The 15247-nt window shown below is 41.5% G+C and overlaps 1 protein-coding gene across 2 annotated transcripts in view; it reads right to left on the bottom strand.

Annotated features, from left to right (window-relative positions):
- Positions 1–12832, bottom strand: part of LOC122564785 (syntaxin-binding protein 1) — a 110339-nt gene extending 97507 nt beyond the window's left edge. Inside the window, exon 1 of one of the 2 annotated variants that reach the window (XM_043720004.1) lies at positions 12597–12832. In XM_043720004.1, coding sequence (XP_043575939.1) covers positions 12597–12633 — 37 coding nt within the window. In that variant the 5' untranslated portion in view covers positions 12634–12832. The remainder of the gene's footprint in view (positions 1–12596) is intronic. The other variant, XM_043720005.1, reaches the window with a different exon arrangement.
- Between the last annotated feature and the right edge of the window lie 2415 nt (positions 12833–15247).

The following is a 15247-nucleotide window of genomic DNA, read 5'->3' as shown; positions in this document are numbered from 1 at the left end:
GGGGGGGTAGGTACAGGACAGATGTTAGGGGTAGGTTCTTTACTCAGCGAGTCGTGAGTTCATGGAATGCCGTGCCAGTAGCAGTGGTGGACTCTCCCTCATTATGGGCATTTAAGCAGGCATTGGATAGGCATATGGAGGATAGTGGGCTAATGTAGGTTAGGTGGGCTTGGATCGGCGCAACATCGAGGGCCGAAGGGCCTGTACTGCGCTGTATTCTTCTATGTTCTATGTTCTATAAGTGGAGGTGAGAGTGGGGTGGGAATCGGAAGCAAAATCAATAAACTTTTCCAGTTCCGGAGACGAGAGAGGGAAGCAGCACCAATGATGTCATCAATGTACAAGAGAAAGAGTTGTGGTTGGGGGGCCAGAGTGGAACTGGAACAAGGAGTGTTCCATGTACCTCACAGACAGACAGGCATATGGGGCCCATGAGGTTACCATGGCCAGCACTTTGACCTGAAATAAAAAACCATTGTTTTCTAAGCTCCCACCAGTTCTGAGGAAGGGTCACTGGACCCAAAAGGTTAACTCTGATTCCTCTCCACAGATGCTGCCAGACCTGCTGAGATTTTCCAGCAATTTCTGTTTTTGTTTCAGGGTTCCAGCAGTTCTTTCAGTTTTGGTCTGAAGCCACTGAAGACGTTGGGCTGAAGACATTACCCTGCAAAACTCTTGTAATGGACTGGGACAGAGATCACTGACCTCTTAGAGCAAAAACCACCTCCCTTTGTTTCAGGCATGACTCCAATCAGTAAAGAATTTCTCCCAATTCCCAAAGGCTCCTGTTTTGTTAGGGCTCCTTGATGTTACACTTGGTCAAAGCTCCTTGATAGAACTGTGCGATAACAGGGAAAGAACTACTGACACTAACAAGGACATATGAGAGATTGTCTGATTATTTGATAGATTTGCAGCTTCAAATGGTGACAGACCATTTCTCCTTGATCAATCTGGTGCATTTCAAAGAGTTTGTCAAATTGTACAATGTTTCAGAGTCAGACTGATTCATTATCTCCATAAAACAGTGTATATTTGAGGCAAAACTCAAATCACAGCAGCTAAATCATCAAGGGTTATGTTAGATCAAGTAAAAACCAAAGACTTTGTGCTAACCCAATGTGAAAGTAATGTCATCGGTTAAAACAAAACCTTTACCTGCTTCTAAAAAAGAGCTTCAATAAATTACGAAAGCATAAAAAGATGTGCAGTGTCCCAAATTAGGATATTCTGCCAAGAAGGTTAGTTAATATATATTCCAAATCATCAGCTCTTAACTAAGTGCCATCAACAGAAGGAACATCAACTAATGCTGGACAATTTTCTAGTCTTTAACCATAGATTAGTAATTTCCAAGGCAATAATGGAGAAAATTCTTCATGACAAAATATTTAGATCACAGACTGAAAATTTGAAGGCACAGTTACTCAACATGCACAATGCTATACTCTTGAACTCACTTTGAAATATTCAGGAGAAACAGAATAGCTCACATCCTTAAAGACTACAAGGAGAACTGAGTTTTCATATCACAAACTCTGTGATTATGACACAAAGCCAACATTAGTTGTGTCTCACAGAATGGTGATCCAGTCAGTGAAACAACTGAAGACTATCATCTTCAATCAGTCATGGTAAGTCCAAGATCAGAGAGAGCTGTCAAAGCATTACAAGGACTTGCCTTGTGAAGTTCAGATTTTGAGAGAAATTGTGGGAATGCAAATACTTTAAAGAAATAGCTTAAGAAAATGACTTAATAACATCATTAGGAAATTGAGATTATACTTGGTGAAAGATGGAGAAGTACTGAGATAGTCAGCTATACAATGGTGTAACCATGACATCAGCAACCATGTGCTGGAGCCCAAGAAGCCAGAGTTATTTACTACCTTATTGTACAGCCTTCATTATATTGAAAACAAAAGATATTGCAAAAATCTACCAGAGTCAAATAATTGTCACAAAGTAGAGACAGGTACAGTTATGACAAGACACATCCAAATATGATCCAAAAGTAGAACCAGACCATAAACCATAAAGGTATTGCATAACAGCTATGCTTTTATATTCTGTGCCCCCACTTTTAAGGCCAGGAATCCTTTATGCCTCTCTGATAGTCTTCTTAACTTGTCTTGATACTTCAAAGATTTGCATACCTACAGTGTCTCTGCCCTAAAATTATACTGTTTATATTACCACCTCTCACTCCTGTGACCAAATTGATTCACCTCACTCTCCACTATCATGTATTTGTCCATTTTACCAGTCTGTCTAGATCCTCCTGGAGTTTGGTATTATGCTTAATTGACTAGATTTCTAATTTCATGTCATCTCCAGAGTTTAAAACTGTACCCTATATGCCAAAGTCCAGACTGACAAAAACAGTAGCTGTCCTAATAGCTGGAGAATACCTCTGTGTAATTCACTGCAGTTTGAAAAACAGTTCCCCACTATTTCTTGTTTTCTGCCTCATTTCCATTGTTCCTTTAATTTCATGTGCTTCAGTTGATCATGTGGCACTTTATCAAACCCTATGAAGATTCAAATGAACAATATCACCACCTAATTCCCATTGTCCCTTAGTGTTACCTTATCAATGAACTTAATCAAGTTAATCAAACATAACTTGTTTCTAAGTAATTCATGTTGGCTTTCATTTCTTAATCCATATTCTTCTGAGCGCTAATTAGTCCAATCCCAGAATATTTTCTCCAAATATTTCCCATCACTTATAATAGACCAAATGGCCCATAGTAGTTGGGCTTATTCATCCCAACTTGCTCCCTTTTTAATTGGGGTGTAACATTTTCAATTGTATATCCTCCAGCATTGCTCCCACTTTTGAAAAACATTGGACAAATCACCTCTCTTACATTTCCTCACTTTCCTCAACAAGTTCAGACTCAGTTAATTGTTGATTTTGAAGGACTTGCTATTGACCTATTTTATCCATTCCAAATTCTTTACCACCTTCATTGTTGCAAAGTTGACATTATCCACTTCTTCAGTGAGCAGAGGCAAACAACTGAAGCATCGATGTCCACTGTCACCTCAAGAAGATTTTATTTTGGTCACTAATTGGTTACAATCTATCTTTGCCTATTCTTTAACTACTTATGGGCTCATAGAAGTCTTCTGGATTATTTTTATCTTAATTATTAACCTATTCTCATACCTTCTCTTTGCCTCTCATTTCTCTTTCAGTTCTCCTCTGTATCTTTTGTCTTCAGCTTAGTTCATTACTGAGCCTGACATTTATCATAAAATTCCTTTTCCTGTCCCTTTCAAACTCCAAACCTTTAATCATCTAGGGAATGCTAGTCTTGGACTGATCTTCCTTTCCCATATCCCCGGGGAAGTATCTAGTCTGTTCCTGAACTCCTGCTTCTGAATGCAATTAATTTCACATTTACAATTTTACCTGCCGATGTTTGGTTCCAGATCCCACTTCAACTCATTTACGTTTGTTCTCCTTTAGTTGAATACTTTTATTTTTGATTGTTCCTTTTTTGGTTCCCTAGCTACTCTAGATCTAATCATAATCAAAAAGAGACCATCAATAAAACATTCTGCAGAACGACCACTGTCGTCCTTGCTAAGCTGGACACACAATAATCACGAAAGTTCTGGTATACATATTTCATGAACTCCTGCCCCTCTTTTCTCTTTAATCTGTTACTATCCCAGACTTTGTCCAGGTAAGTGAAAATCCCCATTATCACTACTCCAAGTTTCTTGTATTTTTATGAAATATGACTGTAAAGTTATCTCCTTCCCTCTGTTTGATAACCTGTCCTGTAGACCCAGCAGTGTAATAGTTCTTTTGTTGTTTTTTATCAAATATATTCTCTCCTTGAATCCTTTAAGTACATCAGTACTATCCAGTGCTGTCTTGGTACCTTTGATCAATATTGTCATCCATCTCTTCCCTGTTTTTCTTGAACACCATGTAGCTAGGAATATTGAGTGTTCCTGTGCTTGCTCCTCCTTCTAACATGTCATCCTGGCCCCTCCTCCTCAACCAAATTAGCTTGTCCTGTTAATGTCCCTCCCTCAGCTACACTACTGACCAACTAACACTGCCTGTTTTGATTGGTCTTGCAGCCAGTACCAACAATGTTTGCTACTGAATTTCTCACCATTGTGCAATTCAACAACAAAGGGATGTATTGGCAAACGTATCTCTGCCTCTCACTGAGGATAAAAACCCTTCCTGCAAATCCCAGTGTTTGGCACATTTTCATCCAATTATGCCCCATAAATGACTGGGCGAAATGATAATGAGTTATGGTACTGTGACATAATTCGTAGAAAATAATATTTGTGGCAAGATAGAGCAATGCCATGCTTTGAAAATTGACATTTCCTTACGTATCTTGTAATTTCCTATAGCAACTACTGCTATAATTTTACCAGGGTTTTGAAAACAGAGATGTAGAAGAGCTGGTAAAATGGTGTCAGAAAGCATGAGAAGGGAAGTCTAAAGTCTACCTGCTAATTGTGGAACTTCCCATTTGCAGGAATCATAGTGTCTCAGCAGATTACTGACCAGAGTCCGATGGCCAATTTAACCAACTAAGAGGTCAAATGATGACCATTCAATGACATCCTAACAGCTTCCCAGAAGGGACTTTCTTTCCTGGCTGCTCCATGGCTCACAGAGGAGACCTCCAACAGAAATGCTGTTCCTGGTCACTGGGTTCCACCTACCTAGCCATGCCAAAGAAATAAATGTTACCTCTAATCTGCAATGGCACTTTAAATGGAAGCACTCTCTCCTGCTCCCTGCAGTCTTAACCATAGTCACTTCTGTCCATGGTGCTGCAAGGATGAAAATTACCAGCCCTCTAAACTGGGATTGAAGAAAAATGCCACATTCCTTAATTGGACAGTAAATCCAGCCTTTTAATTGGCCACCACTAGTAAAATCACCACACAGTTGACTTTCAGCTTGGGAAACCCCTTTAGTCCTGACATCAGGTCCAATGGAGGGCTGGTCAAGTTCTAAACTACATATTGAAAAGTACTTACTTGGCTGGAATGCACTTTTGAGATCCTTGAAAATGCTATATAAATGGAAGTCCTTCCTTGCTCATTAATTTTAAGAGATTTGTACCATTCCAACATTATCCTCATAATGACTTCTAAGATTTACACTGTGCGTGTTACTTATACATGACAGCACAATATATTTGTTTGAAACGCTCCCACTACAACAACTATTACTCCCAAGTTTTTCCATTATTTTGGCTAAGACAGCAGAAAGGAAATTCAGATTAATTCATCATTAAACATTGTTAAACTGATATATCATGGCATAACTTCAAACACAGAGGATGAATGGGGAATACCGTCATGTCAAATCAGCCATCACATCATTCTCTATATGCGCAAATTTATAGGAATAGTGGTTTGAATCAACAGGGATGAAACAGAGTTTCAATTCCAAGTGGAACAAGTAGTTTGATTGTTGTTCCTTTCAAAATGGCTCCAGTTGGATGCATCATGGGTTTATACTGGCCTTTCTCATGTTAAACGTAAGTGGTGACACCTGAGTGCACAGGTATTCACAATCCTCTTGCAAGCTAGTACCATCAATATGTGCATTAAATCTATGTTTTCCAGTTGTCATACAAGTGGATAAACAATTATTAACCGTTGGGCTATTGCAGAAAAGGGTTTGATGGATATATTTATATCTTTTGTAATAAATAAGTACCTGCAAATTAACAATATAGTTGAGAACCTACCAATCTAAGCAAGGTGAAGGCAAAACTAAGGTTGTCTTTTATTAAATAGTTATTATTTATCTTCATTTTTCTGGTAGTCTAGTAGGATTTGTGGTTGTCATGCATAGTTTGTAAATCTCTGAACAAATTATTTCAGTTATCCTATATTTATTTTGTGGTGATGTTACAATTACTAACACATCTACATCATATTATTATGGATGGGGAGATTACACTGGGGCAAAAGTCAAATTCAAGTAGGCCTAATTAGTAATTATTTCTCCAGTTAAATATAATTCAACTGCTGTGGACATCATTGTTTGAGGATACAAATGGTTGTTTGGCTGAAGTATAGAATAGATCCTGGGACAAAGAGAACATATGATCAGCAGAATCCAGTGAAAGAGAAAAAGACTTAGAGTTATGGAATCATAGAGATGTACAGAAGGGAAACAGACACTTCGGTCCAACTCGTCCATGCCGACCAGATAACCTAAACTAATCTAATTCCATGTGCCAGCACTTGGCCCATATCCCTCTAAACCCTTCCTATTCATATACCATCCAGATGTGTTTTATATGTTGCAAGTGTACCAGCCTCCAACACATCCTCTTGCAACTCATTCCATATTTACACCATCCTTTGTGTGAAAAAAGTGCCCCTTAGATCCCTTTTAAATTTTTCTCCTCTCATCCTAAACCTCTGCCCTTTAGTTCTGAATTCCCCCACCCGAGGGAAAAGACCATACCTATTTACCCTTACAGTTATACACTGTTTTTCATGACCACTGACATCTCAAAGCCCTTTAAAACCAATAAAATGCTTTTGAAAAATAGTCACCATTGTAAAGTAGGAAACAATGAGACACCAATCAGATGTGGAGGGAATTAAATGAGTTAATACAAAGATGTGACCTTCAGCTGAAAGCTGCAAATTGACCATTGTATCTCAATTCATAGGCAAGTATTTTATTTCTCTACCTTGGTACAACCAAGCTCCAACTTTCAATTTGTTTTGTATTTATGTTCATGTTGTAAACTACCTTCAATGTCTCTTTAGTGTATGACATTGTGCTTTGGCACAAATAGCATGTGAATTTAATTCTTAATTCCAACCAGCAAAGATTTTTATGACACTGCTGCTTGCCTCATGTGAGTTAGCTGACTTGACACATTGACGAGTGTTATGGATGACAACTTCAATGGAACATACTCTTGAAGGCTTTGAATCCAACTCTTGGTGCCCTGCCCAATAAAACAGCCTCTATTTCTTCAATAAAAACAAGTGTTTAGAGAAAATTTTAATGAGAGTTTTTAATGTGCTTATGATTGTCTCCTAGTTGGAGTTTCCAGGAAACTAATTCCATGGAAACTCCTGGGCGATCCTAAAAGATTGGCAAGACTAGTTACATCACTGTCTGCAATTAACGTTTTGGTACGGAATGTTGGAAAAAATTGGTACTGTTTTTAATTGTTGAACAATTTTATATTCAGTAAAAGAAACAGTGGCTAATACATTTCTCTTGCATTTTGTCATAACTCTCTTCCCTCACCCCTCAACACCAGAGTGCTCTTTAAAACCAGAAGAAGATAGTGTTACATATTTAGCTGGGTCAAGTCCTTTAAGAATTGTACAATTTGTTAACATGCACAGTGATTTCCACAATGGAAGATCAGTGAAAAGTGATGTTGATCATTGTCACTAGTTTATAATGAGAACTTAGTAAACAATGTTTCTTGATGATAGAGTACTTGAATATTGCTGAATAATGAGAAACCGAGTTAAAGCTTTTTCTCTCGTATTCAACAAATGCAAAAATGTCAAATCTCAAATGATAACCAATTATTCCACTGCAGAAAAGTTTCATATTGTTGGCAAGTCAACACTGCTTGACTGAGGCATTGCCTTGAACAGAACAACAGGGAAGTATAGGTAAAACTCCTGGATAGTTTAAAACAGGTGCAAGGCTTGAGCATGTTCCTTTTGTTTGCAGAGAATAGACTCTGCATTTCAACGTATGTCAATTCCAGCAAGCATGAGTGAGACACATTAACCAATTTACATGAAATTGTTTGTTTGTGTTCCTTTTTATGTACTTGGTAATCTGCGTTCAAAAGGGAATTGTTGAAGCTTCATGCCATTTTGAACTGCCCATCAGCTTGGGGAGATGACGGTTTTGATTATTAGGAATGTGAAATTTCTACATTTGCCCTGTAGGGTGCAAGATGGAAAGCTGCAGCAACAATTCAATGGGCGTTATAAGGCTTTGAATCAGGTTGCTATTTATGTTCCAAACTTCATTCCCCACCTCCCCCTTTCTTCACAAGATCATCATTCTTATTTTGTATTTTGATCAACTGATTTTAACTTTCTTTTAATGCTTTTTGTTCTATGTGTTCTATTTCGAACCCACGACGTTAGAACAGCACCATGACCTTCCATACTCTCATCTTTATTTCCCAGTTTTCAATAATAAACCTGAACAAGCACTAAGTGCTCCTTCTGAACCAGGAAAGATCAATTCATATGCATCCAAGTGATTAATGGTATTACCATCATTACCAACAGCCTGGGATTGGGATGTGGTTAAAGGGGACATTCAACAAGGAATAGGAGAAATGAAAATGCTGCAACTTTTCTAAATGCAGGTATATTTTTTGTAAGATATTTCTAACTTGAATATCCTATTTGTACTTAGCTCCTCGCATTTCATGGTGCCTTCTTACATCCTGTATGATTTTCTGATTTCCTAATCATCCAAACACACAATCTGCTCCTTGCCTTCAGTAACCAAAAAAATGCCCATGCCCAATATTGATGCCCATTGGTTTTCTCCCCCTTGTAGTCAAGATATATCACCCTTGGCCATATAATTGTTTTTCCTTGTGTTGTGACAGATACAAATGTAACCAGGCTGAACGATGGGTACATAATCCTGCCCAACACCCAATTGTGTTGTGCAGCAGGATGCAAACACATTGCACCCATAAATGTTTTGAAAATTCCTGCAGTCAGGAGTACACTCATTATAAATAGCAAGTTCTGTGGACTATTTCTTTATAAATTTTGTTATGGGAGAATAGTACAATCTTTACAGTGACATTGAATGAGTTAACAATGAGCCCAGGTTAGACCTCAAGGGAGGTAAATAAATAATTTAATGTCACTAGATTGAAAATCCAGAATACTGAGCTCACGTTCTGTGGAAATGTAATGTTTGAAGTCAGTTAAAAAAAACTTGAATTAAAAGCTAGCCGAGTGTCATAAAAACCATCCAGTTTTCTAATGTCATTTAGGGAAAGAAATCTGCTGTTCTTACCTGATTTGGCTGACATTTGGTTTCAGACACATATTAGTATGGTTGATTCTTAACTACCCTCTGAAATGGCTTAGAAAGCCACTCAGTCCAAAAACAATTAGGGATGAGTACCAAATGTAACAATGTCTACATCTCATGAATGAGTTTTTAAAATTCCACTAGGTGATGAGAATTTAATTAAAAACCACTGGTGTTTAAGACAGTGCATGTAAACCCTATGATAATGGAAAACTTTATTTACAAAAACTCCAATACTTGACATTACAGAATAGCATTAGTTAACAGTAATAATTCAAAGTTAGTCTCAACATAAATCCACAAATGACTCCACTGCTTTTAGTTTCCTTACAAATTGAACATATGGCTACTACACATCAATATGGATTGCACTTATCATCAACTTATGCCCAATAAATATTCAGGATAACTGAAGGGCAAAAATTAGTTGATCCAATTCTGCTCTCTGCCTTATGCAAACTTATTCTAAGAAGCTTACTTTTGAGATCTGATCCACTGTAAACAAAAACAAGGAAAGATCAACACATTGTTGATTATTATAAAGGATAGGGAACAGAAATAGTCCATTCATCCCAAACAGCTCAGGCTGGTATTAATCCTCCACTCAAGTGTCCTCCCATCTTTTCTCATCTAAATCTCCCACCATAACCATTTACACCTCCTTCCCTCAAATCATTGCCCTGTTTCCCCCAAATGCATCAAACTACTTGCTTCAATCATTCCTGATGGCAGAAGTTTCACATTCTCACCACTCCCTCTGTAATTGTCTTTGATTCTCCTGCTTATTTAATAACACTGACGTCCTCTAGTTATTCTCCTCACTACAAGAGCCAACTATCTCTGCATCACCCCATCTCAACCATTCCTTGACTTAAAGATCTCCATGAGTTCTCCCTACAGCTTATTGAGTCAAGAGGGGAATAAAAAGTCTTTCAATCCTTTCCTGATAATTCCTAAACACCCAGACATTTCTGGTTTCATCCTTGTACATCCTCCCTGCACTCTTCCTGGTCCTTCTGGAATTTTTTTAAAGTAATATAATGATTAGCACAAGGTTTCAAACAGATTTAGCACAACGTCCCTTCTATCCCTCCAGAAAGAATGTCACTCGCGTTATGCTGTTGGCAGAGCTTCTATAGAATTCCCATATCAATGTGAAATTGCAGTGAATCATCACTTGCATTTCTTCTGTCTCTCAGGCCCCAGGGTCAGGATTCTTTGACAGTATAAAGTTGCCGCAGAGCTCTATCTCCAGGTCTGTGCAATGGAGGCCCTACCTTGGCTGGAGCCTTCCTGATGCTTTCCCACACAAAACAAATGCACGCCTCTTGTCGTGCACACAAGCCAGATACTAGTCCAATGCAGTCAAATTGCTCATTGCAAGATCCCACCAACAGCAATCAGTGAACGTTAGCCAGTGCCCCTTGGATAGTTCCTGGTGACTTTCAGCATGTACCTGAACAGCCGAATGCATCGGTCAGTTCAGGGCGGACAATGCAGCAATCATTCAAGGAAGATCCTTTCAAACCTTACAACGGGAGCAGAATCTCTGAGGTGGGATTGTGATAATCAGAGTGGGGGAAGTATGCTATATAAATGTAATCTGTCGCCTGTATAATTGCACTGCAGAAAACAACCTAAAGGACAGGCAGACAAGAGGCGAAACGGACAGTAATTACATCTCAGTTCTTCAGCAATGTCATTTTGCCCAAAGCCACGTGTTTAGATTCGGATTTTAAATCAAACTTTCTACGTACGACCCGCTAGTTCCGAAACGAACCTGGCGAAATGCAAAATATGATGGCACACTGTGCTGGCGATACATCTACATTCACTGGGATTTCACTGGAAACAAACCCCTGAACAAACAAAAAATAACCAAAGCCACAAACTGCGGTCTTTTCTGGTCTAAAGCCTGACACTGAAGTAGGAGCTGCACCCGAACAGTAAACTCCCCAATAAAGGACCGAACCCAGTCTCCCTGTCATGCTGTTAATCAGGCGGGGCGATATTTACCGAGATGTCAGTGTTGAAAACCAAGCCACGGGCTGGACGGTAAATATACATTCAGACACTAAGGTTCACTGCGGAATTGAAGCCTGTGTCACGCTCGCTGGGATGTAAAGGCAATATTTATCAAACCCCGGATAGCGTCAGCCCAGTGTTTAATCTGATTGTAACAGTGGGAAGGGCCATATGTTCTAGTCCCTGTGTCGATACCGCATTGTGAAGATAGCTCCTGGCTGCAAGTGAACCTTACGGTTCCAAATGAACCCGAGGGTGATCTAATTTACCCAATGGGTGGGATTATTTTCAGCACCAGCTCCAGGGCTTTGTACAACACTCCTTAACCTCAGTCTGTCAGATATCTGAACTCCCCTGTCAGTGCAACCCCCATCGCCCACAGCTCCTGAGAGGGTCAATATAGAATAACCCTCATGTAGTGAGGTGGGGAGGTGACAGCTTTGAGTCAGGGGGCTTGTGAACACACAGGCGCAGCGGTACCCGAGTGGGATCGATCCTCACACCCGGCAAAGCTGGGGCTGGGGTAGAAGAGGCTCCCTCTCTGTACCCTCTGCAGTGTCCCTCCACCCCCTCAGACAGCTCCCCGCCACACCCCCCACCCCTCGTCCAATCAATCTGGGGCGGAGTCTCCAAGAAAGAAGAGTTGGGATCTTGCTGTGCAACCGTGACCTCCTATTTTCGCCCTTGGCCAGGGCTGGGTTACAGGGACTTTCGCTCTTGTTGCTTATGAGGCGACATCTTTCCTTCACCCCCACCACCTCCCCCTCCCCCGGAGGCGGGCCGCTGGATGTCACCGGGAAGTGAGGCGTGAGAGAAGCCAACAGCAGCAAACACAGAGCTCCCTCCCTCCCGCTGTCTCTCTCTCTCTCTCTCTCATACACACGGTCCCTGTCATTCTCACTGCACTGCAGAAAAAAAACAACACGCCGTTTTATTCACCCCCATCCACCCCTCCACACACGCACACCTCCCCCCAGACACACATACACACCCTAGCACCATCACCCTGACTCAAACACACACACACAGACACACACATACTGACCGGCCCCTTGCAGACACACACCCTGGCCCACACACACACGCACACACACAGCCTGATCCCCACCCCATACACACACCCTGATTACTCCCCACACAGGTCCACACACACGCACACACCGCCTGAGCCCCCGCACAAACACACACGGACTCCTTTTGCAAATGACAGCACAACACGATGCATCTATTGTCAGAGACAGATGCTGCACCGCTCTACCAAATAAAAACAAAAACAAGCCTCATCTCCCTCCCTCCCCTGCCTTTCCCTTTCAGGCAGCTCCCTTGCAAACGATCAGAATCCCCATCCATCCGTACATCCCCATCATCCCATCGGTGTTCACATCTGCACTGGAGCCGAGCCGCGTCCTCCCGCGGGCAAGAGGCGCTGCCGCTGCGGACCGACACCCCGCGCTCTTCCCGTCCGTTTCCACCTTGCCTTTCCCCCAGCGCGAACCGCTCTTACTTTCTCCGACCACCGCTTTGAGCCCGATCGGTGCCATGATGTCTTCCACTCGCTCTCAGGCTTTTTTTTTCCCCCTTTTTTTTATTTTCCAATCAGCTGACTGCAGGAGACGGCGAGGGGAGGAAGCGCGTCACGGCCGAGAGCCAATTCCTCAGTGTATTCTCCAGCTGCCTCCAGCCTGCGCTCGGACGTTGCCTCCTCAGTCAATGAGATAGCAGAGGGGAATAAACTGATCGAGAAACAGGCACATACAGGGTGGGGGGGGGGAGGGGGGGGGGGGGGGGGGGGGGCTTGGAGGAATCGGGAAATTGCAAATGATGTAAATGTCATGCTTTGTTCATTTCAGCTCGAACGATGCACCGAGGAGGAGCTTCTGTCACAATGTTCAAATAAATATTGCAAGGGGTCAGGGAGATTTTAAACAATCCAAACCCACCGCCGGGTAACCAAATTGGAGCGGTCAATATCCCCGAGCACCTTTCATCATGGATAGCATGCAACCATTTAGATATTACGTTTATATTTCAAATACCCGCAGCAACTCCCATAGGAACTGGAGGACTTAAATTATCCTGAACCTTCGGGATGGTCACGCTTCCATTGATCCCAATGGGGCTCGCTGTATTACAATCGGAAATGATTTTTTTTTAATCATCTTGCCTCAAAATACTTCTATTTTTGATTCGACATATTCACCCCAAGTTTAAATGTGACCTATCCTTGCATTTTCAAAAGTACAACTCGGAATGTAAACCTCAAAACGAGGAAGGTGAAATAAAATAAACTTGATCAGATTTTTTTTAAAGACATTGAGGGAGACATCAGCAACTCTGTCAAGTTCATTCATTTAATCATGGGTGCTCAGTTTGGCTACCGACTGGAACACCTGGCTCTGGTCTTCATTTCATCGGCCCCTACATGGGCACCAGAGCTGAATGCCAGAGTGAGGTAAATGTGGCCTGGTCTTGAGGGTCAAGGCAGGATTCAACCAAAAGACGTGCCAACACCCACAGTAAAACCAAGGGTCTCTGGGAACCTGTGAAATGAAAAACTCTTCAGCACCTGGGCTCATCCACAAAGGAAGATGGCTGATCTTTAGGAGGACAATCTTCTCAGCCCCAGGGCATCAGTACAGGAGGTTCTCAAGACAGTATCCAAGATCCAACCATCTTCAGTTGCTTCAGCAAAGACCTTCCCTCCATCATAAGGTCCAGTACACATGGTTGTACTGTCCATTCTCAATTCCTTACATAATAAAGCTGCTGGCCCATGTAATCAGATGGCATGCCTTTTATGATCTTGATCAAGTTCAGACTAAATGACTAACAGCACTGCGAGAGTTCTGTATGCTTTTATTGCCAGGTTTAAAGACACTAAAGTGTACATTTATTCCAAATGTCTGCCTTTCCACTCTGCTGCTGAAATAAGATATTTTGGTGTTTTATAACATGCTCCTCGCTTGCTTACTTAATCAACGGTACCCGTGTAACTTTAAAAGAACATGCTTTTAGCCACCAACTACTCCCAAGGTCCTATAAAATAGATCTACAATTCATCTCACTATATGCAGCAAGAGATGTTCATGCTTGGGGACAATTGTCAAACTTCCATTATCACTCTAAAGGTCACCATTGTTCAGGATCAGACATCAGAAGCAGCTCAGAAGCTGAATAGTTTGCACTGAATGGCTCACATCCTGATTTCCTAAAGCCAACTCCCTCCCATCAGTGACAATGCATTGGAATGGTGCCGCTTGGCTGGATGGGTGAAACTGCAACAATATTGATTGAACTTGATAACTTCCAAGACAAAGTAGTTCAGTTAGTTGCCTTCCCTGCCTAACCAGATTGCATCATAGATTATGTGTTTACTAGCAAAAAGAGTGCAATCTATTAAAATCTCTTCAGCAGGATCTTCCAAATTCACTACCTCCATCACTTAGAAGGATAAGGAGAGGTGACAGCCTAGTGGTATTATCGCTAAACTGTTAATCCAGAGACACAGGTCATGTTCTGGGGCCCCGAGTTCAAATCGTGCCATAGCAGATGAATTTGAATTCAAACTAAGCCCCCCTCTCTGCAACTGAATCCTCAGTTTCCTGACCTACAGGCCACAATCAGTGAAGACTGGGGACAATATTTCATCCTCACTAACACTCAACACTGGAGCCCCCCAGGGGTGCGTACTCAGCCCCCTACTGTAGTCACTGTATACCCATGACTGTGTTGCCAAATACCAGACTAATGCCATTTACAAGTTCGCTGATGATACCACCATAATCGGTCGAATCTCAGATGGCAATGAAACAGACTACAGGCAGGAGGTGGAACACCTGGATAAACGATGCACTGAGAACAACCTAGCTCTCAATGCTGGCAAAACCAAGGAATGCATTATTGACTTTCGGCGGTGAATCACTCATGTCCCCCTACACAATAACAGCACAGAGGTGGAACGAGTGGAGAGTGTCAAGCTCCTGGGAGTGGTCATCAACAACAAGCTTTCTTGAACTCTTCATCTGGACGCACGAGTTACAAAGGTTCAACAACGTCTCTTCGTCCTCAGGCAACTGAGGAAATTTGGCATGACGGCGAATACCCTTGCCAACTTTTATAGGTGCGCCATCGAGAGCATTCTGTTTGGATGTGTCA

The sequence above is a fragment of the Chiloscyllium plagiosum genome, chromosome 30, assembly GCF_004010195.1.
Source record: "Chiloscyllium plagiosum isolate BGI_BamShark_2017 chromosome 30, ASM401019v2, whole genome shotgun sequence".
In the NCBI taxonomy this organism is placed as follows: Eukaryota; Metazoa; Chordata; class Chondrichthyes; order Orectolobiformes; family Hemiscylliidae; genus Chiloscyllium; species Chiloscyllium plagiosum.
The sequence above is the reverse complement of the archived record's forward strand: the minus strand, read 5'-3'. Positions and strand labels throughout refer to the sequence as shown.